The following is a 24744-nucleotide window of genomic DNA, read 5'->3' as shown; positions in this document are numbered from 1 at the left end:
TCTAGAATAAACGTTGCTCCTGGAATCGGATATGCCAACATTGGAGTAGTGCACAAACGCTCTTTCAATGTTTGGAATGCTACTTCTTCCATTCAAAAGCTTTATTTATCCTTGTTAGCTCGTGGAGACTATGGGCTACGCTGGAAAAATTTTGTACAAATCGGCGGTAATATGTGCACAGCCCAAGGAAACTTCTTAATTCATGTAGGTTCTGTGGTCTTGGCCAATCCTTTACAGCCTCTATCTTTTCGTTCGCAGTGCAGATGCCCTCTGTCGTTACCTTGTGACCCAAATAATTTACTTCCTTTTTAAACAGCGCACACTTTTTGGGACTTAACTTCAGACCAGCGCCAGCTATTCTTTGGAAAACTTCCTCCAAGTTCTTAAGATGTTCATCGAAATTCTTGCCCAATACGATGATGTCGTCCAGGTACACCAAGCATGTTTTCCAATGTAGTCCTTTCAATACCTGATCCATGAGTCTCGCGAAAGTAGCTGGTGCATTACATAGTCCAAAGGGCATTACTGTAAATTGCCAAAGACCATCTCCGACGCTGAAGGCTGTTTTCTCTTTGTCTTCCTCCTTTACCTCCACTTGCCAGTAGCCGCTTTTCAAGTCCAGTGTGGAAAACCATTTCGTACCAGAGAGCGAGTCCAGAGTGTCGTCAATTCTTGGCAATGGGTAGCTATCCTTTTTCGTAACGTCATTCAACTTCCGGTAGTCCACGCAAAACCTCATTTTTCCATCCTTCTTTTTTACAAGTACTACCGGTGAGCTCCATGGACTAGCTGATGGTTCGATGACGCCGCTGTCGCTCATTTCTTGAATGATTTGACTCACAACTTCCCGCTTCGCCAGTGGAACACTACGCGGAGCTTGACGGATCGGCCTCGCATCTCCAGTGTCAATTTGATGTTTCACAACGTGGGGCGGCCTGGTTTAGAATCATCCTGGTCAAATATGTTCGCGTACTTTAGGAGCAGTTGTTTTGCCTTACTCTGATATGCTTCCTCTAGCCCCTGCATCCATGCCGTGATGTCATTTGAAAGATCAGTATTACTAGCTGAAACGTGTTCCTGGAGCTGTTCACACTTAATAACTACTTCAGCCTCTTGGCATCTTCCCAAAATAGCTCCTTTAGTCAGTTTGAGTGGTGACTTGAACTCATTGAGTACTCTTACCGGAATACGTCCATCTTGTTTTGTCATAGCCAGGGTTTTTCCTACAAGTATTTTTAGTGCTGATTTGTTTGCTGCTTCGACAACCCACAATTTGTTTGTCCCACAATCTCCATCAACCTTTGCCCAGATGACTGCTTGGGATTTTGGTGGTATTTGTTGACTCTCTTCCACCAGAACTCGTTTACTGCTGTAGCCTCTCTCGTAGCCGAAATTAAGTGGTACATCCATGTTTTTATATCGCATCGTCTTGCTTTGCATGTCGATCTTGATGCCCTGGTCGATTAAGAAGTCCACTCCAATTATGATTTCATCAACAATTTCTGCCACTATAAAATTGTGTACTACCGTGACGTTCCCAATTGCGACTTCACATTCTACTTCTCCAATTACCTGGGTGTCCTCTCCCGTGGCTGTACGTAATCTTGCTCCAAGCAATGGTCTTATCTTTTTGTTGACTAGATCCGCTCGAATGGTGGAATGAGATGCACCCGTATCTACAGTCAGTAACCGTTCCTTTCCGTCCACATGTCCTCCAACAGTAAGATTGCTCGATCTTCTTCCAATCTGCGAGATAGAGATTATGGGGCATTCAATTGCGGGAGCCAGCTGTCGCCCCTTGCGGCTGACTCGATTTAGTTTAACGATTGAGTGGTCTTGGATATTTGCTCATCACCTTCTGCTCTGCGTTTACGACCACCCACATTGTTGGAGCTATTGGGACCGCTGCTGCAATGTCGTGCAATATGACCTGGGTTGCCGCCCTTGAAACATTTAATAACTCCGGCATTTTTCTGTTGTGATCCCTTCAGTGCTTCCAAAATAGTGTCTACCCAATCTGGTCTTTCCACTTCTACACGATGAGCTTTGTATGCTGGTTTACTCAATAGTGAGGCCGTTTCCTGAGTCAATGCATGTGATACCGTTTCAGCAAATGTCAGCTTTGGGTTTGCGTATGTAGCTCGCTTCGTTTCCACGTCCCGTATGCAATTTATGAAACTCTGGATTTTTACCCTTTCAGTGTATTCCACGGGTGCGTCCGCATTTGCAAGATGAGCCAATCTTTCAATATCTGAAGCAAACTCCTGCAATGTCTCATTTGCTTTTTGGTAGCGGTTTTGCAACTCAATTTGGAATATCTGTTTTCTATGCTCGCTTCCGTAACGTCTCTCTAAAGCGCTCATCAATGTTTCGTAATGGTTCCGCTCGTACTCTGGGATGGTCTGTAAGATTTCCGCGGCAGGCCCTTTCAGTGCCACGAACAGAGCTGCAACTTTATCTTCAGAATTCCATTGGTTCACTGCTGCGGTCTTCTCAAACTGTAGCTTAAAGACCTGAAAAGGAACAGAACCGTCAAAGGATGGTGTCTTTACCTTTGGATTACTCGCTGAAACAGCTGGGCGATTTAGTTGTAACTGCTCCATACGACCTTTTAAATCATCTACTTCTGCCTGAAATTGAGCCATTTTTGCATCCTGCGCTTCCAGTTTTGATGATACCTGTTCCAAAATTTCTGCCGACATTTCAGATATACGTGCCTCTTGCGCTTCCAATTGAGATGCCATATATGTCTTTTGGTCTTCCAGTTGAGATGACACTTGCGACGTCATTTCTGAAATACGTGCCTCCTGTGATTCCAGTTGGGATGCCATATATGTCTTCTGTGACTCCAGTTGGGATGTTATATTTGTCTTTTGTTCTTCCAGTTGGGATGTTATATTTGTCTTTTGTTCTTCCAGTTGGGATGTTATATTTGTCTTTTGTTCTTCCAGTTGTGATGACATGTTGGTGGATATTTGTGATGACATTTCGGACATTTGTGCCGATATTGCAGCCAATATCATGTTCAAGTCTGTGTTTGTAACTGTCTGCGATGTTTCGTTTTTCTCTTCAATTTTTGTTGTTGTTTCGTCCCCATCAGGATAAAAGACAAACTCGTCCACATCAATTCCTTGCGACTCCATTACCTCTCGTAGCCGTGCTTGAAGTTCGATCTTATTGCCAGTTGTATTTAATCCACGGTTCTCCAACTCCTTTTTCAGTTGCTGGATCTTCAATTCACTGAACTTTGCCATGTCCAAGTTGTATTCCCAATCTTCGGAATTTATTCAACAATTCCTCTTCTGACACCAATTGTAACGATTTTACTTGCAAATCCTCTTATTTGCAATCCTCTGCTAAGTTCGAATCACTAAACTGTTGAATAAATAACTCCAATATTGAATAATGGAAAAATGGCCTTTATTAAAGTACTTCACAATAACACTTATACTTTGCTACTCGCTGGCTTAATAACCAAACTGATTGATAACTCAAATTAAACTATACTATTGGCCGCCAGATCGCGTGCTTAATCAATAACTGATTGATTGCTCAACTCAAACTGAATTGCAGCGCCTCTACATCTGTTGCCTTTTATACCCTTTGGTTTCCTCGTTCGCATTTTTCCAGAATGTACTAGCATTGTCCATGAGGTCTCAAACTTCTCAGCTATAACTAAAATTGCACAATTTTATACATCTTTTAGGCGCTTCCAGAATCTACTAGTCCAGTAGCTCTCAAACTTCTCAGATATATGCATGTGTTTGCGCATTGACTCTCCGCTGCTCGTATTCGTACATGGTACATATGTGTAGACGCAATTATTTATTCGTTTATGTAGATACATAAAGATTGAATTATTGATGTGAATGTTTGTAGTTTACAGTCTCTCGCGCGCACATAGGCGTATAAGTAAATGCATCTGTGTGTGACATCTCTTTGGGCTGCCTTATATATGTGTATACTTGATTTGATTATTAACGTAAATACTGCTTGGCATGGCCTTAGCATCGCCTTAGTGATGGGATAACTTAGTGATGCTAATATCCGTGGCAATAGGGACTTTACGGTGGACCAAAGTTTACCTACACCGGTAGAGAGGTTACAACCTCTTAGGTGCTCTTCCCATTTCGCCCGCTTGTGTTCGTCCACAAGCAATCTGATGCGTTGGTTTATATCCCTTATTTGGGGGTCGCCTGGATCAAGCTGTCTTATAAGGTCGCGTTCCCTCGCTAAGCTCGCGGCCTCCGCCGGGAAGTGGGGCCGGATTTCGAGAATTCTCCCGGCGGGAATGAAATGTGCCGAGGCGGATTCAATGACCTTACGGAAGGCACGCTCCCCTTGGCGGGCATCAGTCGGGATAGGGAGGGCAGCAAAGCTGCTGTCTGTTGCAGATTTATATTCTTCCCACTTTCCTTTTTTGAAGTTTATGAAAGTGCGATTTTCGGTGACGATGAAGTCGGCGGTACGCTCGAACGAAATAAGTATGGGTCGGATGGTCGGATGCAAATGTTACCATCGGCTGCCAGTTGACGCAGTTTACGAGTTCTGCGCTCACGATTGAGGTATCTGGCGAGCTATGACAGCTTCCTACCATACGTGTGCGGGCGTCTCCGTTATTGTGCAGAACGTCGTTTCTTCTATTTGATCCGCCAACATCTCACCCCTACTGTCCGCCCGCAAGTTTGAATGCCATAGGTCGTGATGGGCATTGAAATCGCCTAAGATAATGCCATTGTTTCCAGTGAATACGGCGCTGATATTTGGGCGGTATCCACTGGGGCAACAGGTGGCAGGAGGGATGTAGATGTTGATGATTTCTAGGTTTGCATCGCCTGACCGGACAGATAGGCCTTGACGTTCTAAGACATTGTCCCTGCGGTCGATGCCAGGATCAAATATATAATATTGCACAGAGTGGTGTATAATAAACGCGAGGCCGCCTCCATTTCCGCTCTCGCGGTCTTTCCTGCGGACATTATACCCAGAGCAGGTCTGCAATGCAGATCTTGCTGTGAGTTTAGTCTCTAGAATCGCAGCAATGCGGATGTTGTGCCGCTTCATGAAATCGACTATCTCCGTAATCTTCCCAGTTAGTCCATTACAGTTTAACTGCAGAATTCTGAAGTGCATGAGGGGTGACGCCGCCACTCTAGGGGTAAGTGACGGGTGACTACGCCTAGGTTGTGGAAGGCCAGGACGCAATTGCTGTTGGGGCCTTGGGACTGGGCGCCCTTGCGCAAGCATTGGGGTACCCGGATGATTTGGGTTTGCGACCTGGCAACATGGCGCGATGAAACCCGTCGAGGGGTTGCCGTCGCGGAGACCAGAACATCTAGGAAAGTGGCACCACCCAAGGCAGGAGCTGTATTGAGCGGATGTCGCAAACCTATATATTCTGTGCTGGCAGACGGTGCAATCGGAGGCAGGGACTAAGAGTCTGTTTCCCTGACCTGCACGATTGCTGCCTGAAAAGAGGGGGGGGGGGGGGGGGGGGGGAAGAAGACGGGGGCAGGGGCTGATGCTCAGCATTGCTACCAGCTCTACTACGAAGGTAGTAGTTATGAGTGGTATCAGCTGTTTGAGTTGTTGGCGCCGTGGGGCGCGAGCAGCAGCGGGTACTTGTTGTGGCTTGTTGAGCAGCGAGGCTGCTGGAAGGTAGTGGGGGCGCTTAGGCGTAGACTACGGGACGCCCTTGGGCGTGAGCAGCAAGGAGCCACAAAAGATTTATAAAAGTTACGTGGACGTCGGGTTTTGGGATCAAGCCCAGAACAACCAGTCCGATGCAACCATCCCTTGCACGAGACACACTGAACAGAGTATGACCGTCCTAAAAAGATTCTTTTCTGGCAAATGCAGTAAAACCATTTCTCAGGACCGGGGTCAGGAGACGGACCCGGATTGGGTTCGATACCTTACCGGAGTAAGAGAATATGTAGCAGTCCTGCTGCTAGGAGCTGCTGGGAGGATGACAATTTGTGGGAGGGACGAAACAAATTAAATGGGGTCACACTGAAATGACAGTCCTTGGTCGGGAAAAATCCCGAGTTGCTCCGGTACATAGAACCGACTGCCTTGGGAAGCGGGACTGGGCGTCCTTGGGCAAGCATTGGGGTACCCGGATGATTTGGGTTTGCGACCTGGCAACATGGCGCGATGAAATCCGTCGGGGGGTTGCCGTCGCGGAGACCAGAACATCTAGGAAAGTGGCACCACCCAAGGCAGGAGCTGCATTGGGCGGATGTCGCAAACCTATATATTCTGTGCTGGCAGACGGTGCAAACGGAGGTAGGGACTAAGAGTCTGTTTCCCTGACCTGCACGATTGCTGTCGGAAAAGAGGGGGGGGGGGGGGAAGACGGGGGCAGGGGCTGATGCTCAGCATTGCTACCAACTCTACTACGAAGGTAGTAGTTATGAGTGGTATCAGCTGTTTGAGTTGTTGGCGCCGTGGGGCGCGAGCAGCAGCGGGTACTTGTTGTGGCTTGCTGAGCAGCGGGGCTGCTGGAAGGTAGTGGGGGCGCTCTGTTCAGTGTACCAAGCTCTCTTCACAGTCTTTCAGACACTAGGTGGTCGGCTAGAACTGAGGCAATTAGACCATTCGCAAACCATGTTCCAGGATTAAAACAAGCACTAAACGCATTACTTAAGCTAAATGTGACTGCACAAGCAGACGGAGATGTTACCGGCATTCTCAAGTACATCAACAAGTTCGAATGTATTTTGCTGTCCTCAATTTGGTTCAAACTACTGACTACCATTAATGAAAGAAATGTCGTACTCCAAGCTAGAGACGCCACCATAGATGTTGAGGTCCGACATCTAGATGTGATTTGAAGTTGATCAGGAACCAATGGGAAACAATTTTAAACGAATGCAAAACAGTTGCTATTCAATTGAACATCTCGCCAAAGTTTCCGAACATTCGAAAGAGAAAACCCAAAAGACGTTTTGAAAATAATGGAAATTAGATGATTACGGATGATCCGGAGTCTGATTTTAAAAACAATACATTCTTCGTGATCGTTGATTCGGTAATCACTGGCATTACTCAACGATTTGCAGCTATGAGAAATTTGAACAAGACGTTTTCCTTTTTGTGGCAATTTGAAGACATGGAGTAAATTACGGTTTGGGAGAGCGCAGCAAAATTGGTCGAAAAATACAAGTCCGAGGTTTCTGAAAGCTTAGAATGCGAAATAATTCACTTGAAACACATTTACGAAGCAAATTTTGAAAAAGGTCTGTCACCATTGGAATTGCTAAATGCCATATATGTTCAAAATATGTATACAATTTTCCCCAACATTTGTGTTGTTTTACGTATCTTTTACACTATACATGTTACTGTAGCTAGTGCAGAACATTCTGTCAGCGTCCTTGCAAGAATCAAAAACTTTCATATATCGTGTTCATCTCAAGAGCGAGTTTCAGGACTTGCCACGCTTTGTGTTGAATCCGTTTTGGCAAGACAGTTAAATTCTTATATTATTATAAAAATTTTGCAGCGAAAAAAGCAAGAAAATCAGCTCTTTGATATCCGAACCTTTTATTTAATAATTAAAATTTATAATTATCATTAAATTTATCAGAAATGTATTAAAATGTTACCAAATAACTAGAAAAGATTATTTAAAACAATGTGTGGCTGTTAAAAGAGACTTTTATTTCTACCTTACAATAAAATAGTATAAATAGTAAATATTATGTGTTAATTTTATTTTCAGCTCTTAGTCCAAAAATCATTTAGTTGATGTGGCAAAAATTTATTTGATGTAATCCATCAATAATGATTAATGAATGAGACGTCATTAATTCAAATTAATCAAATGTATTAGTGAATTTTCTATAGGGGGCCCGTAAGTTGTTTAGTCCCGGGCCCGGATTTTCTCTCTACGGTCCTGACCTCACCTATCCGTGGCGAATCCTGTTTCATTAACAGTCGATGCTCTGGCGACTCCGAACTCCTCATGGATCTAGGGGGTTGGAGGGCGGTATGGCCTAGAAGGTTGTTGTTGTAGCGATAAGAACACTCCCCGAAGGCCTTCGGGAGTGTTGTTCTTGTAGCAGTGCTTCGCCCCACCTAATAGGTGGGACCGATCACAAATTGTCATCAATGTCCTCTAACGGGAGTCCAAGGATACTTGCTGTATCAACAGGGGTGGACCATAACAACAGGGGTCTTAGAGGCGTTGGTTCCACAATACAGTTCAAGAGATGTTTGGTGTCATGTGGGGACACGTTAGAAGCAAGACATATGTTTTGTATGTTGGGGTTGATTCTGGATAGGTAAGAGTTTAACCTGTTACAGTATCCAGATCGAAGCTGAGCTAGAGTGACACGCGTGCGTTCCTCTTTTGCTAGTTTTGGGTATTGTTCTTTGAGTACAGGATTCACCGGGCAATTCCTGGCATAGAGGTCCGACGCCTGTTTGTGGAGTTCACTCAGGAACTGCCTGTGTTTTTTAGCTTCATACGGCTGTGTTCTCGGGTGCCGTATTTCCTCATAATGCTTACGGAGATGACTCCTTAAGCCCCTGGGTGGTTGGCTCATCAATCAGAGGTCTGTTGGGATGCCCAGGTTTCTGGGTATTCAACAGGAAGTGTTTGGTTAGCATTTCATTTCTCTCCCTAATGGGGAGTATTCTCGCCTCATTATGTAGATGGTGTTCTGGGGACATAAGACAACCCGTGGGTGTTCTGAGGGCGGTATTTTGGCAGGCCTGTACCTTCTTCCAGTGAGTAGTCTTTAGGCTTGGCGACCATATCGGGGACGCGTAGCATGCAATCGGATGGCCAATTGCTTTGTAAGTGGTAATGAACGTTTCTTTATCTTTACCACAAGTACTGCCAGCAAGAGATTTGAGGATTTTATTGTCGCTCTGGATTTTCGGTACAATTGCGGCTGCCGCTCACCAAAATGTAGATCCTGAGCAAACGTCCACCCAAGATTTTGGGGTGTAAGGCAGACGGTAGCGTAGTGCCATTGACGTGGCTGTTCAATATGGTCGCCATTTGGGACGTCCATGTGGTAAATAAGGTCGCCGATGATTTAGTTGGTGATAATGTCAAGTTTCGCGAGGCGAAACAACTAGAGAGATCAGGGTGGTAGCCGTTTATTTTGTTGCAAAGCTCATCGATCTCTGGCGAAGGTAGCTTTGATATGTTGAAGTTAAACAAAAGTCGGGATAGGACAACACCCTGTGCCACTCTTTACCTGGGCTTTTAAGATGCCAACCTAATATAAACGCACGCAAGTCATTTTCTGTCAAAAATGTCTCATGCACATACAACTTGTATGAGAGCAACCGAAATTGAATTTGCTGCGTGAATACCTAACTCGATTTTCAATTTTGGTTCTGCGTGACGTTTAGATTTGACGTTTGCATACATGTTTTACATTATCGCAACGCATACCTTTTTCGGTTAGGGCAAACAACGCCGGTTGTTTGCGTGCGCTAAAAAAACGCAGTGCGGTTTTACTAGGTTGGCGAGTAAGCAGCGGCATGGCTATGCCGTCTGGGCCCACTGCTTTGGATGGTTTAGCATGACCGATGGCATCACAACCTCTTTGGCTGTGATGGTAATTCGAGACGCCTTGAATTTATGTTTATGTACTTGTCTGTTGGCCTCCGTCTAACTTTGTCGTCTCTAGCTTGGAGTACGACATTTCTTTCATTAATGGTAGTCAGTAATTTGAACGAAATTGAGGACAGTAAGATACATTCGAACTTGTTGATGTACTTGAGAATGCCGGTAACATCTCCGTATGCTTGTGCAGTCAAATTTAGCTTAAGTAATGCGTTTAGTGCTTGTGTTAATCCTGGAACATGGTTTGCGAATGGTCTAATTGCTTCAGTTCTAGCCGACCACCTAGTGTCTGAAAGACTGTGAAGAGAGCTCGGTACATTTTTTTGAGGATGTTCCATCGTTGGGGATTGCTGCTGAAAATAGTGTAACGAATTTAATGCAATTCCGCTTACTTGCAACCTTCTGCTACGTTCGAATCACTAAACTGTTGAATAAATAACTCCAATATTCAATAATGCAAAATGGTCTTTATTAGACTACTTTCACAATAACACTTCTACTTCTCGACAGATAGCATGCTTAAATCAAACTGATTGCCATGCCTCAGCTGGCGCTGCTTTTATACTCTTCGGTTTCCTCGTTTGCATATTTTGGCGTTTCTAGAATTTACTATTTGTTTACCAGCTATAACTACAGATGCACTATTATAGCTTCTCTCATAGCCATATCCGCGTGTATATGTGAGTGATACTTCCATCGATGATTGCATACTTTTGGGAGTATCTCAGATATATGCATGTGTTTGTGCGTGTCTCTCCGCTGCTTGTATGGACATAATGATTGATTTGTTTATGTGCATACAAGTCACTGCTCAGTATCGGCCAAGAGATGATAGTATCCCTTAGCGTTGCTAATATTCGTCTAACTGCCCTCCACCTAAGTCTGATCGTCCCGATCAGACAAATTTCCCGATCTAAACGCCGCCAGCCTTTCCAGATAAAGCACTTTAATTTTGGTTCGTGGTTTACCAATGGTTTGTATGCGGTAAACTACATCGATCCGTTTTACAACTTTGTATGGGCCTTCCCAGTTACACTGCAATTCCGTTGTGGCTTGTATAAAAGCACCAAATATCCTTCCTAAAAACCTTCCGAAATAATTGCTTTATCGTATCTGGCTTTCATCTTGTCATTCATAATCTTTGTTCGTTGCATTATCAGATCGTGTATTTCTCTCAGCTCTTCTTCAAAGACACCAGTGGATTTCTTAACATTTCTCTCCGCATCGGCATCTATCCCAAACTTCAAATCAACTGGCAGTCGAAGGTCATTGCCAAAAATTACTTTTGCAGGGGTTTGGCCCGTTGTGATCCCTTCAGTGCTTCCAAAATTGTGTCTACTTGTAAACGTTTGTGCTGCTGTTGTGAAATCCTAACTTTCTCCAAATCTCTAAGTATCGGATCATAATGGCTTATGAGTTCTAAGATGCCCAAAAAATGTTCATTGTTTCGTTCACCAAGATATATACTTTCACCCAAAAATAAAATAGTGTCCAAAATTCTATATCAATTTTTTTCCAGTTTTGAGTTTCAGTGATTAGCTGTTCAGTGATAACTGTATCAATTGTAGCCTCCTTTTGAATTAGATTTTGTAAAGATCCCATTGAATATAACATATAATGTCATCTTGAGCATTTTCGTGCGATGGCAGTTTATCGTATAGCTTCTTCCTTACCTGGAATTTCGAATATCCGCAGAACAAATTTTAGGTCGATTTAAAGTATTGGTGCTTAACAGACGACATGGTAAAAAGCAGTTTGCTACTGACACTCCACACCAACCAGGCACGCTCCACTTTCTCTCCATTTGGCAAGATTCTGTTTAACAACGATGTAGGAAATGCCTCGTCATAACAATCACGTGGGAAAATAACAGGACACTTTTGATGACCTCGACGAATTATTTCGTTGACTTCTTCAGATCGCAAAAACTCATTATTCACTGTACCGATGTCGAAGTCATTTTAATAATCGGGACTTTGATACAGAGTTGGTGGTATTTTTGGAAGACTTTTTGAAGATAAACCCTCATCAGTGGCACGACGAAATTTTACGATTTCGGATTCATGTAAACATACATTTTTGTTTGATGTTTTTATTGTCTCCTCCCTGTTCGAAGGCCCAGACAAAAAATTATTATCAATAGTCGAATCGGATGCGGAACCTGAATGGCGAACACAATTATGCGTGATATCAGAATAGTGTGCATTTACACAGTCACTTTAATGCAGGGATTACAAATAACGGTAATTTTCATTTTCCGCTCAGAAAATAACAGTTGTTTTTCGAGTTTTTTTATTTCGCTTGAAAAATAACCGTTATTTTTCGAGCGAAATTAAATGGGAAAATAATCGTTATTTATTGAGCGAAAGATTAAAATAACCTTTATTAGCAGTCCCTGCTTTAATCACTTTAATTTTATTTGAGCATTCGGCGAGAAGTATGATTCAGCCTTTATATTGCTTCATTTACTTACTTACTTACTTACTTACTTAATTGGCGCTTAACCGTCTAAACGGTTATGGCCGTCCAACAAGGCGCGCCAGTCGCTCCTTCGCTCCGCCAACCGGCGCCAATTGGTCCCACCAAGGGAGTTTAAATCGTTTTCCACCTGGTCCTTCCAACGGAGTGGGGGCCGCCCTCTACCTCTGCTTCCATAGGCGGGTTCCGATAGAAACACTTTCTTGGCCGGAGCATCATCTTTCATTCGCATAACATGGCCTAGCCAGCGCAGCCGCTGCGTTTTAATTCGCTGGACTATGTTGATGTCTGCGTATAGCTCGTACAGCTCATCATTAAATCTTCTTCGGTACTCGCCATCGCCAACGCGTAGAGGTCCATAAATCTTTCGAAGAACTTTTCTCTCGAACACTCCCAAAGCCCCCCTTCATTTACTTACTTTTTCGAATTTCTAAATTGCAGAGCTGAGTCGAGTTGTTCGGTCCAAAATTGTACCCAAGTAGGGTTTTTTGTTTTTTATTATTTTCTTCTTCTATCTTCATGTGCTCAGCACGTTCTTTACGCTTTTGATTTACAGGTAAAAAAGTAAAAAAAAAAAAAAAAAAAAAAAAGTATATTGCTTATTACTGGTGGCTGAACTCAATTATTTATTAATTCGTATTGTGGAGTACGATTGTATTTTTCTGGTAGATCTTGAAGAGCTAAGCAAGACTGTATACAAGAAATTTGCCGAACACCCCCAAAATTTCGAGTTATGGGTAAAAAACCGGTTTTTTGTACCTTTGGACACTTATGACCATATAACTTAGTTGCTTATAAACTGATTTTCATTTTCTTTCCGGATCTTATAACCGCAAAACCGGTTATTTACCCGTAACTTAAGATTTTGAGGGTGCCCGGCAAATTTCTTGTATGCAGTCTCGCTTACCTCTTCAATTTCTACCAGAAAAATGCCATCATTTCCCAGGTATTTTCACTTTTGTCTTCTTTGTAACACTGTGTAATATTTTCTATTCACAATTTACAACTTGTCAAATATCACTCTGGTGGTACGAACAGTACAAAAATATATGCCTATACTTACGTGTAATACTCTTTTATGTGGTGTCACTTCGATATTTTTTATTTATTTACTTGCAATTATATTTTGCGTCCTTTAACTCATTCACTTTTACTTAAAAAAAAAGCCTTCACTTCGATGTACCATTTCAATAGAACGATGACATACACACATCTAAATAACGGGATATTGAACGCTCGCGATTTGATTTAACGAATTTTGCAGCTGAAACGGGATAATCAGTGCATAGTCGTTACCCTGCAAAAATCGCGAATGCATGTATGGAGTACTCGCTATGGACTAAGCGAGTGCTCCAAAATTAACCACAATTCGTACAAAAACTATGGTCCAATTAACATTGCGATGTCCTAGGACTGGACCATATACTCCAGCTCCGCATTAAATCAGAGTAATCCATGGAGTACCCACAGTCCAATAAACATCGTGTAGTGATTACAATCATTAAAAAGGAGCAATGATCGGCTTACAATTGCCGTCTTTCAGTGAGTTTTACAGCTCCGGCTCACGCTCAATTCTCACGAGAATGCTCTGGATCAGTGAGAGACTTTCGCACACGTGAAATGTGATAGACAGATGTCGCCGCTGTTTTTCATTTAACTCATACGGAGAAAGGCTAAGCAGCGACATCTATTTTTAAAAAAGTGGGTATATTAAAGGCCGCGTTGCCAACCTAAAAAGAAGTAATTAACAAATTACCTGGCTCACAAATTGAACCAGACTTCTATCTGGATTTATCTGGCTCAAATCGTTGTTTTTGCATTTACATGCAAAATTATTTATCTGGTTCAGGATTTTGCCACCGGATGATAGCTAATATGTTCGTGTAGAAACATGAGTTGGTGCATTGCTGCATTACAGTGGAGTATAATTCTCCAGTGGACCACATGATCCAACGATTTTTGCAGGGTAGGTATCATTGGGCGCTTTCAGCAAACTCAAATGATTAGTGATACGTTGAAAGCATGTTTGCGTCAGTTGAGTAATATAAATTATGCTTTATAAACAGCGTTTAGAGCCAGCTGCCAAATGAAATATGTATTCTTAAATTCTAAGGAAAAGCACTTTTTAAATTATTTTTCACACTTCAATATAATATTAAAACGAAATGCAGATATTCGTTGCTTGCGTTGAAATTGGGCTTAGAAATTGAACATGGAACAACTAAAAACTTTCCTGAATTAAAAAAATGTCTTAGTACATCTAAATCGCGGCCCCCCTCAGAAACCCCGGGACCGGGGGGGGGGGGGGGGGGGGGGGGGGGTCCCCCATCCCCCGTCTCGTTGGGCCTGGGTGAGGTTGACAATTGGGTTGGAGAAGCTAAATAATGCGCTGGCAACCACTTGAAAGGGTTGCGCTACACAACCCCTTGAATCTATTTGGTATTTTAGTCGCCTCTTACGACAGGCATACCTGCCGCGGGTATATTCTAACCCCCTAACCCGCTGGGGGTGTTTTACTGTCGTCGGGATCACCAGTTATAGGTTATCGTTGTTCTATATATCAATCACAGGTCATTTATTGTTCTGTATTCTATTTATTTAATTAATATTAAATTTAAAACTAAAAACTGGAGAAATGAAAAGTTTGTTGCTTTATAAAGATCGCGTCCATTGTGTACAATACCAAGTGTGTCAACTAGCGATAAACGCCAAACTACAAACAGCCTCGCTCACCAGATGCAAATCTCAGGTCTAGAGTTGTATTTTTGTTACGTAAGACTACTTTAAGCTGCGTTGCATTTGATAGCATAATACAACTTTGTAGTATTTACAGATGAAATAGTTCCATATATTTCAGCGGAAATATAAATAATAGAAGATTTGTAGCCTCCAACAGTGCGGAAAAAGCAAAATTTATTTAAATTGGAGTCAAAATAGTCTAGACACACTTAACGAAATATAAAGCGCTACACGTGTGACATGTTTCTCTCAGGAAAAAAATCACTTCTATGGCTGTTTACACAAATGCATAAGGGCAAAATTATGTAAAAGCTTTGGTCGCTTCAAAGCAAAGATAACGTAAGGCGATTCATTGTTTTTCGTATGGCGTTGTCAAAGCGTAGGCACGCAACCAAAGCGTTTATGAAAATTTTTCGATGCTTCGCCCGACAGATGAAATTTATGGCCGCTGCTATATCTTGCTAAGCAAAGTTTGTTGAATGTTAAGGGACTCAAAAAGTTGAGAAATTCTCAAAGGAGGATTTACAACTCTTTCATCGCTTCAAAGCGAAGAAAATGGCAAGGAGTCTCATTTTTATATCATGGGCCTGCCAAAACGTCAGATCGATGCAACACAAGCGAAGCGTCTATGTAAATCCGAATTAATTTCTGTCGCTGTGAATATCTCCCGCAAATAAAACGGTGCTGTGAATGGAAGCAAACCAAAGGAGCAGGCAAAAATATGAATGAATGAAAGTTTTACTATTAGATACGATTTTGTTTTTATACCCAGCGTGATTTGCACACAGAGTATATTAACTTTGATTGGATAACGGTTGGTTGTACAGGTATAAAGGAATCGAGATAGATATAGACTTCCATATATATCAAAATCATCAGTGTCGAAAAAAAAAATTTGATTGAGCCATGTCCGTCCGTCCGTCTGTCCGTTAACACGATAACTTGAGTAAATATCTAGATATCTTCACCAACATTGCTACACGAGCTTATCTGGACCCAGAATAGATTGGTATTGAAAATGAGCGAAATCGGGTGATAACCACGCCCCCGTTTTATATATATAACATTTTGGAAAACACAAAAAACCTTATTATTTAGTAAATAATACACCTAGAATGTTGAAATTTGACGTGTGGACTGATATTGAGACTTGATAAAAATTTGAAAAAAAAATTTTTAAATGGGCGTGGCACCGCCCACTTGTGATAAAATCAATTTTACAAATATTATTAATCATAAATCAAAAATCGTTAAACCTATCGTAACAAAATTCGGAAGAGATGTTGCCTTTACTATAAGGAATGCTTTGAAGAAAAATTAACGAAATCGGTTAAGGACCACGCCCACATTTATATAAAAGATTTTTACAAGGGTCGTGGACGAATAAAATAAGCTATATCTTTGCAAAAAAGAGCTTTATATCAATGGTATTTCATTTCCCAAGTGGATTTATAACAATATGACTAAGCAAAATTCTATGTTTCGGGAGCCATAACTCGAAGAAAAATTAACATATCTTAACAAAATTGGGTACAAATATTTTCCTTATAGCAGGAAATATTTCTAGTATGGATAAGATTGGTTAATGACCACGCCCTTTTTATATAAATGACTTTAAAAAGGGTCGTAGGCAAAAATAATAACTTAAATCTTAGCGAAAAATAGTTTTGTACCAATCGTATTTTTATTGTTCTGTTATATATTTATTTTAAAATATACAGTAGGGAAATCCCCATATCTGAAAGAAAACTGCATTATTACCCGCTCAAGGTCATTGGTGTTAGCCTCTGTATCCTTTTTGCTTCTTTTAAACGAAAATTAGTTCACAATAGAACCATATGTATATGTATTATTGTGCAGTCTTGTAACACTATTAAGCACACAAAACAAACAACAACAGCATTTAAAGTGTACAGCTGGGTATCTAATGTTCGGTTTCACCCGAACCTAGACTTCCTTACTTGTTTTTCTCTAATATCAATGAAAACACTTTCTAAATTTTTGATGACACTTTACCCAGGAATTGAACCCAGGAACCTCGGTGTGATAGACGGAGCACGATACCACCATAACATGGCGTTCGCCAAAGATGAAGAGTATTGTGATAAATTATAAATGTATTAAAAAAATAATAACTAATACAAATTAGTGTTTTTTCGTAGAGGAAACAATTTACTTTAAGCCCGGTTTTTCATTAGTTGGTCAAGGTCCGGGTTTTCAGTGCGAGTTTAGCCTCTTGTTAAAGTTGACTAGAGTTTAACCCTGTCACTTCGGCCGCTTAAGCTGAGATGAGCAGCAAAATATTTTGCTTTCGAACCAAATGGCAATTTTAAACTCTTAGTCAACTTTATCTGGAGTTTGAGCTCTCAATGAAAAACCCTGCCTAAGTTTGCTAAAACCCAGTCTAATTTAAACGCCAGTTAAACTACAGAGCGGTTTCAGTCAAGGCCGCCTTTAGGGTAGGCTTCATCCAATAAGTGCTACCACTCACAATTCCCATCAATATCCTCTAACGGGAGTTCAAGGAAACTTGTATTTAAAAATATGGTTGTTGTAATATGGGGACACGTTGCAAGAAGGACAATTATTATTTATGTCGGGGTTGATTCTGGATAGGTAGAAAATAACCTGTTACAGTATCCAGATCTAAGTTGGGCTATAGTGACGTTCATCTCCCTAGGGAGATTGTTTTCATCTTCTGTGAGTTCAGGCTATTGTGATTTGGCAGGTTGTATTTTCTTCCAGTGAGTAACTTTTAGGCTCTGCGATCATATCGGGAACGCGTAGCATGCAAGCGGCCGGGCTATTGCTTTGTATGTGCATCTCTTTATTTTTACCCCAACTGCTGCTGTCAGGAGATTTGAGGATTTTATTACGGCTCTGGATTTTAGGTACAATTGCGGATGCATGCTCGCCAAAATGTAGACCCTGATCGAACGTCACACCCAGTATTTTTGGGTGTAAGACAGTCGATTGCGTAGTGCCATCGACGTGGATATTCAAAATGGTCGACATTTGGGACGTCCATGTTGTAAATAAGGTCGCCGATGATTTGGTCGGTGACAATGTCAAGTTACGCTAGGCGACAAAACTAGAGAGATCAGGGAGATATTTGGATTATCGTGCACTCATCGGGGTAGGATACAATGGTAACTCCTTCTGGTATCGAAGGGAGCTTCTATATATGTAAGTTAAAAAAAGCGGGGAAAGGACACTACCCTGTGGTACCCCGTGTTTAATTCTTCTGGGTCTAGATGTTACGTTCCTGAATTGTACCTATGCCTGCGGACCAGACAGATAATTTGCAGTCCACATTTGGAGACTTGGAGGAAGGGAGTATCAAAAGCTTTTGATAAGTCTAGCGCTATGAGTACTGTTCTGTGGTGAAATTTTTGATTCAATCCGCAATTTATCTATGTGCTAATGGCGTTAGGCGCGGTGGTAGTTTTCCAAAGCCATTCTGATGATTGGCAATACGCTAGTTAGCAGTGACATAGGGAAACAGAATGGCTTCAAGGGTCTTGACTACTGGCGATAGCAGAGATATCGGATGATATGTTAGCTGGTTTCCCAGGCTTTAGTAGTGGAACCACCCTGGCCATTTTAAATTTTTCTGGGATGGCTAAGGTGGATAGGGGCAGGTTGAAGACATGCGCTACATAATTAAATCCCTCTTTGTAAGTTTTTTAAGTATCGGCATGGCTATGCCCTCTGGGCCTTCTGCTTTAGATGGTTTTGCATGACCGATGGCATCTTCAACCTCTTTGGCGGTGATGGTAACAGGGGCGCGCTGAGTTTATGCTTGTGTGCTCGTCTGTTGGCCCACCGTCTAGCTTTGTCAACAGTGGAATGTATTACGTATTGTCGGCAAAAGATTAGCACATTATCGCAAAAGGCGATGGATATTTTGTCGCTGTGCCAAGTCGGGGCTGCTAGAACTTAACGGTAGACCATAGCTTACCTACACCTGCAGAGGTTAAAGCTCTTTAAATGGTCCTCCCATTTCATCCGCTTGTGTTTATCCACAAGTTGTCTGATGCGTTGGTTAATGCCCCTTATATGGGTGTCGCCAGGGTCGTGCTGCCGTATAAAGTCATGTTCTCTCGCGAGAGTTGCGGCCTTCGCTGGAAAATATGCCCGGATTTCTTCCAGCGGGACTTAAACGGGCCGACGCGGGTCAATGACATTGCGGAAAGCATGCTCCCTTGACGGGCATGAGTCCGGATTGGGAGGACAGTAAAACGATTGTCAGTATATTTTTTACAGTCCCAAGCTCAAGCGAAAGGAGTAGGGGTAGGTGGTTGGATGCCAATGTTACCATCGACTGCCAGCTGACGCAGCTAACGAGTCCTGCGCTCATGATGAAGATGTATGGCGAACTATGACAGCATCCTAACATACGCGTGTCAGCGTCCCCGTTTATCATGCAAAACGTCGTTTCTTCTCTTTGGTCCGCCAGCATCTCACCCCTGCTCTCCACCTGAAATCGCCTAGAATTATGCGCACTAGCTTATAGGCTCGGTCGCTCCAACCCATCACTATAATCTACGTAGCTTGGAGAGCAGGGGGAACTTCTAGTCTCCCACACCACGTGCTCCGTATGCCAGCTAAGAATATAAGAATATTTATGATTGCAATACAGTCAAATGCAGTTCATGCATTGGCGTTTGCCACCTTCATAGACTTTCCGAGCTTAGCAATGGCAACCGTTCGACCGGCGCATTCGTTGCACCGTGCTGCCAAACGCAAGTACCATCCCATCACCACCACGTATTCCAGCAGCAGTCACGGCAAAGCCTAAGATCTACAAGGCGTGTTCACCAATATCTAACCCCCAGAGTGACGACGACTGCCTCCCCGTTGCACTTCGGGATTCTGAAATTTTAACAAAGCTAATAGCCAGATCGGATCTCCGAACTTGCTATGGCTACAACATCCATAGAAAAGATCGCTGAAGGGGTAATGGTGGAGGCGTCGCCTTTATCACCCATCGCACCATACATTACAGTCTATTTTAACCCCACACTAACCACAGGGACAAAACCTTAGAAAGTCAATGCATAACCGCTATCACCCTGATATCAGCACACTACTTAGTGGCGAAAACCGTCTTATTCTTGGCCATTTCAACTCACCCCACGACTTCTGGCATTCCAGCCCGCCAATCGGCACCAGAGGCAAGGAGCTAGTACAGCAAATAGGCAATAGGCTTTCTGCACAATAAATGGCGATGCAGGAAACAGTCACAGCTCGCTAGACATTTCTATCGGCTGTCTGGGAGACCAGTTGCCAAAGATGAGTCATATCAACCGATATCACTCCATTCGCAAGTAGCGTAGACATTGGAAACCGTCCTGCTGCCTCATTTCACTGCGAATCCAAACCATCCATCAGCATGGCTTCTGGAAAATGCATAGAACTACCACCGCGCTAAACGCCATAAACACGGGCTGAAAAAACCCTATTATAGTAATGTGCTCGTAGCACTTGACCTGTCGAAAATTCAACTGACGTATTCTTTATTCCAATTAACCCTTTCTAAAATCCATCTGGAAATGGTGTCGTATTCCATACAGTACATATACCAACATATAGCATACCACCTACAAAGACTACGCTTACGCTTACACTTAAACCTAACGCTAACAGGATTCTCCCATACCGTGAGCAAATATTTTTGCACACATATATGTATATACAAATGTCTTAAAATGGGAAAATGCGATAATTCATTACCAAAAACCGAAAAAGTGATGAAACTCAATAAGTGGGTTGAGGTTATGGACAGAAAAGAAATTTGGTAAAATTTGGAAAAATGTGCGTGGCTGAGTTTATGGAAAAAACGAAAGAAGAAAATTTAAGAGGTAAAAGCCATTGAAAATATGTTGAAATTTGTTATGGAAGTTGTCCTTGCTGTTACATATATGTATATGTACTTACTTACTTGCTTGATTGGCGCTTAACCGTCTAAACGGTTATGGCCGTCCAACAAGACGCGCCAGTCGCTCCTTCGCTCTGCCAACCGGCGCCAATTGGTCACACCAAGGGAGTTTAAATCGTTTTCCACCTGGTCCTTCCAACGGAGTGGGGGCCGCCCTTTACCTCTGCTTCCATAGGCGGGTTCCGATAGAAACACTTTCTTGGCCGGAGCATCATCTTTCATTCGCATAACAAGGCCTAGCCAGCGCAGCCGCTGCGTTTTAATTCGCTGGACTATGTTGATGTCTGCGTATAGCTCGTACAGCTCATCATTAAATCTTCTTCGGTACTCGCCATCGCCAACGCGTAGAGGTCCAAAAATCTTTCGAAGAACTTTTCTCTCGAACACTCCAAGAGCCCCTTCATCTGATGTTGTCATGGTCCATGCTTCTGCCCCATATAGCAGGACGGGTACGATAAGTGACTTGTAGAGTATGATTTTCGTTCGCCGAGAGAGGACTTTACTTTTCAATTGCCTACCTAGTTCAAAGTAGCATTTATTGGCAAGATTGATTCTTCGCTGGATTTCAGTGCTGATATTGTTGCTAGTGTTGATGCTGGTTCCCAAATAAACGAAGTCTTTTACTATTTCGAAATTATGGCTGCCAACAGTAGCGTGGTTGCCAAGGCGCGTATGCGCTGACTCTTTGCTCGATGACAGCAGGTACTTCGTTTTGTCCTCACTCACCATCAAACCATATATATGTACTTTGTGAAAATTAACAAAATCGGCTTTCGACCACGCCCATATTTAAAAAAGATCTTTGTGAAAGTGTAATGGTAACAAAAAGAACAATATCTTTGCGGTATAAAACTAATTTATATTGATATTTCGCCCCAGAAGTTATATGGTGTACGAAAACTTTGGAAAAGGGGCGTGGCCCCGCCATAAATCAGAAGCCCTTATTATCACTTCGCCATTTGCAGAATTTAGGGTCGTGCTATTATAAATAGATCTGCGGAAAACTCCCAATAAAGCAATAATGAAATAATCAAGAATTTTTATTTTGGGAAGATTGTGATCAATCAAGGGGTATAAAGCTTGTCTAATTATGTACTTCGTTAACCTTTTGGAACAATTTAAAAGTGTTTTCAATTAAAAAAATATAAAATAACAATAATAATGACAAGAAATTTTTCTTAAGGCCTTGAGGACGAGTCGAATCCATCATCCTACAAATTAATAGACCAACAACAAAATTAAAAAAAAAAATATTTTTAAGTTCGTACTCCCAAAATTTACTGATTTAATTTAAGCGTGCATATAACTTTTATTTACAGGTAAAATTTTCACATTTAGCGCGTAATATGACTATGCAGCGAACCATAAAATTGTACAAATTGCCGGATCAGCCGAAAACCAAAGGATATCGTCGTATTCAACCCAAGGATATGGACAAAGCACAAAAGCTACTGGATGAGTTCCTCAAAAAATTTTCTCTAAGCCCAGTTTTTTCTAAAGAAGAGTTTCGCCATTGGTTTACGCCAAAAGATGGCATTGTTGATTGTTTTGTTGTGGAGGATGAGCATGGGAATATTACAGATATGACGAGTTATTATTGCTTGCCATCTTCAGTGATGCATCACCCTGTACATAAGACTGTACGCGCTGCCTACTCATTCTATAATGTATCTACTAAGACACCATGGTTAGAGTTGATGAACGATGCTCTGATTTCGGCAAAGAATTTTAGTTTGGATGTTTTCAATGCACTTGACTTAATGGAGAATAAGAATTTCTTGTTTCCTTTAAAGTTTGGAACGGGTGATGGCAATCTACAATATTATTTGTATAATTGGCGATGCCCAGCTATGAAGCCAGAAGATGTAGCACTTATCTTAATGTAGTTTAAATGAGTTAAAAGAAGTTATAATGATATTTAAAATACCAAATTCAGCACATAACACAAATAGCAACAATAAAGGTCTCACAGTTATTTCACTACTTTCGCCACAATCGCTCTAGAGCAGAGCTGCTCAATCCCTGAACACTTATAGTACTTTTGTTTTTGTTTTTCCCTGAAAAATAGGCACAGATACAAATTCACACTTCAAATATAAAAAAAAATTATCATAGCACTCCCATATGCCCTCACATATAATTTCGAATCATATAAAAATGCTCGTATTTCTTATGAGAGTGCCAGGAAAAAGCACTCCCGTACATGCCAACCTAATAAAACCGCACTGCGGTTTTTTAACGCACGCAAACAACCGTCGCACAGTGGCGCCTCTGCCATTAAAGCATGGCAAAAATCAAAAAAATCATGAAAGCGTTCGCTAAATCTAATACATGCTCCTAATAGAGAATTTTCCAGGGATCAAGAATATACAACTGTTTTTTCACAGAAAATTATAGTTTACCAGGCCGCTCAAAGTTGACCAATTTTCAACATTGGGAAAAATTTGAAATTTTTCTTCTTTTTCGTTGTATTTAAAATGGTTTTGTGAGTAAATAAGGCTGCCGGTTGTCGTTTTCTTGTATAGCAATTAAAGATAATTTAATTTAGGATTGAAACAAAAAAAATTGTTTTTTTTTTTTTTTTTGTTAAAAGTTGGCGGATATACCTGTTTTTCGAAATGCCTATTTTTAGGCCCTTTTTAAAACTTTGATGGAAAAAAAAATGTTAAAATATGTGCTCCGTCAAATTAACAGTAGTTATTTGTGAAATATTCAGTTACCTAAATTCATAAAGTCTACCTGCGTCCAGCTGCAACTTCACTTTTTACATCAAATAAAGTTAAACAACCTTGGGCATAAATACGCGCCTGAGCAGGTATATATAATTCAGTACGGCCGTAAGGTCGTTTTTGTTATTGGAACTTGTTAACAACATACATTTTTTTAGTTACGAATTATATACCTGAAATTCATTTTATAATTTGAGTAGGTATATAAAGCTATCCATCATACAATGCACATTATCATTCGTCTTTTGGAGATTAAGGAACTAAGTATTAAATAAAGTGAATAGTATTTTTAAATATAGTTCACAGTTTAATATTTAGTCAGATACACTCGAAGCCAATTCTAATATGTATCTAGAAAACTCGCAACTATTTGCGGTGTTTAAATCTACAAAGTCAAGACGGGACTTCGTTGAGGCTATTATGAGAGAATTAGCGAGTGAACAAGCATTAAAGAAAAGGAAGGCCTGGAAGAAAAAATTGTTTTGCAATACATTATGATAGAAAGAAAATGGAAGGACGTCTAACGTAACAATTCAAAATTTCTAAGTAAGCATGAAAAGTGGCTAGCTGACAAAACTTTTTTGGACGAAGAAACGCCTAGCACGTCAACCAATCCAACTAGAGGGAGACCAACAAAACCCATAGAAGTGTTCTACCTACACAAGGAAAAGGAAGCTGTCTGATACCACAAAAGCTATGGCCATGACTCATCTTTCGGAAGCACTGGCTATTAAATATAAAAAAGACGAAGAAAACGTGAAGTCTCATATAACAGAAGCAGTTGCGGTATCAAGTCCAGTGCGACTGATGAGGATCAAATACAGCATTCCCGCACTACCAAATGCGTTACCTAGGAAATACACTCCCGAAGAAGATTTGGCGCTGTTTATAGATCTCGGCTTAACGAAGAAAAAATATGTTATATTGCGTAAGTCATTATTGCAACGTAATGCCGATATTTTACCTGGATACAAAAAAATTAGTCAAGCGAAGAAACAAGCAGTTCCTCTAAGTCCCAAAATAACCGAAGTATCAGCTGAAATTGAGCTACAAAACCTAATGGATCATACGTCTAGACGACTCCTTCAAAGTTTTACTGAAGAAAAGTTGAAATCACTGCCAAAGGAGCTAGCATTGATAACTAAGTGGGGCTGTGATGGATCATAAGGACAAAGCGCATATAAACAAAGAATAAATGTAGACGATGAAACAATTACAGATAGTAATATGTTTATGGCTTCTAATGTTCCATTACGACTAAAAGATGA

The 24744-nt window shown here is 41.5% G+C and overlaps 1 protein-coding gene across 1 annotated transcript in view; it reads left to right on the top strand.

Moving 5' to 3' along the window:
* Nmt (N-myristoyl transferase) overlaps positions 1-22730 on the top strand; it is a 63020-nt gene extending 40290 nt beyond the window's left edge. The window contains exon 3 of the mRNA XM_067787131.1: positions 22067-22730. Coding sequence (XP_067643232.1) covers positions 22067-22633 — 567 coding nt within the window. The 3' untranslated portion in view covers positions 22634-22730. The remainder of the gene's footprint in view (positions 1-22066) is intronic.
* The last annotated feature ends 2014 nt before the right edge of the window (positions 22731-24744 follow it).

The sequence above is a fragment of the Eurosta solidaginis genome, chromosome 5 (assembly GCF_040869045.1).
Source record: "Eurosta solidaginis isolate ZX-2024a chromosome 5, ASM4086904v1, whole genome shotgun sequence".
Taxonomy (NCBI): domain Eukaryota; kingdom Metazoa; phylum Arthropoda; class Insecta; order Diptera; family Tephritidae; genus Eurosta; species Eurosta solidaginis.
This window is presented reverse-complemented; position numbering and strand designations above follow the sequence as displayed.